At 46.0% G+C, this 2,709-nt stretch overlaps 1 protein-coding gene across 1 annotated transcript in view; it reads left to right on the top strand.

The window, feature by feature from the left end:
* Positions 1-2,709, top strand: part of LOC130587807 (RNA polymerase II elongation factor ELL2-like) — a gene marked incomplete at its 5' end in the record, with an annotated part of 8,056 nt that overhangs the window by 1,079 nt on the left and 4,268 nt on the right. The window contains 3 exon segments of the mRNA XM_057388776.1: positions 603-727; positions 1,152-1,242; positions 2,552-2,645. Coding sequence (XP_057244759.1) covers positions 603-727; positions 1,152-1,242; positions 2,552-2,645 — 310 coding nt within the window.

Here is a 2,709-nt window from a genome sequence, read left to right as displayed (position 1 = left end):
AAGAACTCATTCCTTGACCCTGTGAAGTTTATAGCTTTGTTTCCCCAGGGCAGTGGCAGGGGTTTTTCACTGTGGAGACATTAATGATTTAATGAAAGCCATGTTCTGATATCCCAAATGAAGAAGCCATTTATACTCCAAGTTGATATCAGTAGTCGTGAGGTTTTACTACCTCATTTTTCCTTTTTGAGTACACTTTCTATTTGTCTTGAGGAAGTTATAAACCTAATTTATTTTCAAAGGAGTACAGCAAGACATGTACAGCCTTCTCACAGCAGGACTTGGCTGGAATGAAGCCTGGCTGTGCCGCATCAAGAGGGACTCTGGGCCTGTTCACCTCTCCTTACACATTGTAGCACTAAATGTTGTTTTCAAAGTACCATTTGCCAGATAGGAATAGAGTTACTTGGTTGTGCCCAGTTGTTGAAACTTTGGTATGGTTTGAAATTCATGTGATAGGGGAATATTTCATCTCTGCACTAAAAGACGGCATTTAGTTTGAGTTGGCTGCTCACAAACAGCTGTTCAGGACACACCTGGATTTCTTTAGTTTGCATAAACTGAATATAATGATCATTTGTTTCTTCAATGTCGACCTGTAGGTAGCCAGCCTGAACCCAAGGGATAATTCCTTCCGTCTGAAGGAACATCTGTTTGAAACCCTTCAGAATGACTGGYCTGGCTACACTGAAGAAGACAGACAGAATTTGAAGTTAATACTTTCTAGGTGAGTTCAGACTTTTGGGGAAGGAAAGGAGCCTTTGCAGAAAAAAAAACCCTTCTCAGAATGAAGCACAGCTTCTTAGAATGTGCTGAGGGAGCGGGAAGCCATTAGGATCATCAAGTCCAGCTCCTGGCCCTGTACAGGACACAGCAACAATCACACGCTGTGCCCGAGAGTGTTGTATTGTCCGAACGCTTCCTGAACCCTTGGTGCAGTGACCACTGTCCTGGGGAGCCCGTTCCAGGGCTCAGCCACCCTCTGGGGCAAGAACATTTTCCATTAGGTATGCAGCCTAAACCTCCCTCAACTCAGCTTCATGCAGTTTCCTTGAGTCCTGAAACTTAGCATCTGTTTTCCCTGTGAGGAAAGAGCTGTGACAGTTGATAATTTCAACCTTGTAACCTGGAGTGTTGGACCATCTCTGCAGAAAATCAGATCCATCGGAGAATATCACCAGTACCAGCCAATCATCATCTCCGAGACTTTCTGAAAGAGATGCTCCACCAAAACCTGCTCAGGTATTTTGTGCATTTTTAACATCTGTGTTGTGTATTAAGTTTTAGCACTCTTGCTGGTGGTGGAAAAGCTGTGATGTGAATGTGCAGGAGCAGGAAGAAGCATGTTTTGCCTCAGACAGTCTGAGTGCTGCAAAGGGAAGGTTGTGATCAGAAGAGAGGGTCCTGCAGAGGTGGAGCAGCGCTGTCCTGAGCCAACTTTCTGCTCTGCCTGGAGACCTGAGCACAGTGCCCACACTCAACTCACAGTCTGGAGAAGGGCTCAAAGGGCTGCCTGTGCACGTGTGACAGAACCACATGAAAAATCTACTGTGCATGAGGGGCTGCACCAGGGTGGGACAGATGTGGCCCTCTGGCTCTCTTTTCCCTCTCTCTCTCTTTCACTCTCAGTGTTTCCTCTTACTCCAGACTAACCACGTGGCCAGACAAGCACAGGATGTACAGATTGGTAATATTCTGTGTTCTGTCACTCTCTTTTTTGCCTTTATTCCTCTCCACCCTTGCTCTGCCTGGGCAAAGCACGGCTGTCCTGCCCTGATCCATGCTCACTACTGGAGTTTGCTGTGGGAGTGGGGATCTTGTAGCTGTGTGCTGTGGATTGTGAGCCTGTGAGCCTGCACCTTTGAGAAGGTCCTTGTGAGGAACTGAGAGCTGATTGAACTGCACTGAGCAAAAGCAAGGGCTCCTTAGTCACCACTTGTGAAAATCTGCTGTAGAGATATAAGTTGTTTGCCAGCAACTCTCGAGTACAAAAAGTGGGCTGGCTGCTGGAGTTAGGGCAATCCTGCATAAAAGCACAAGAATTTCCTGACATGTGACTGGTCCAGCCTGATGAGAATTCAGAGCTAAGCATCACACCCTGTGCTGAGGAATTGTGGCATTGAAGCAGTAATCTTCTCTTTACCACCTAAAACCCTCCAACAGTCAGATGCCTTTTGGTAAATCGAGGGAGTGTGTCACAGCTAATTTGAGTCTTTTCCTGGAGTGTACAAATGGAAATTGGGCCCTAGGCAAAACCAGCCCAACCTCTGTATTTTGGGAAGCCTTTGATGGAGCTGCTGAAGTGAGTGTCTTTCTCCCAAAGCCTTTGAGCTGTTGACTTGGAGAAGGACTTACTATGTCCTAAGAAAAGAAGCTAAAAATGAAATAATGCTTATACTTAGCTGCAGTACTTGTTTGTTGGACAGCTCATTTTGGTAAGAAAGATGGGTTTGCAACAATTGCCTATTCACAAATGCTGTTTTTTTTTCAGAATGGGAGCCAAACCTGATTCTGATCACAGATGAATGTATTTGTTTTGTTGCTGTTGCAGAAACGGCCTCTGGCTTCTGATTTTACCAGTCCTGTGACCAGCAAGAAGCAGAGAATTGCTCACCAGCTCAGTCATGTCCAGCCAGCTGCTGGTGGCAACTCTTCCACCTTGGTGCTGCCATCAACATCCATTTGCATGGCACCCCTGTCTCCAAGAGT

The sequence above is a fragment of the Malurus melanocephalus genome, unplaced genomic scaffold (assembly GCF_030028575.1).
Source record: "Malurus melanocephalus ecotype Western Australia unplaced genomic scaffold, MMel_1.1 scaffold_2488, whole genome shotgun sequence".
NCBI classification, from domain to species: Eukaryota; Metazoa; Chordata; class Aves; order Passeriformes; family Maluridae; genus Malurus; species Malurus melanocephalus.
The sequence above is the reverse complement of the archived record's forward strand: the minus strand, read 5'-3'. Positions and strand labels throughout refer to the sequence as shown.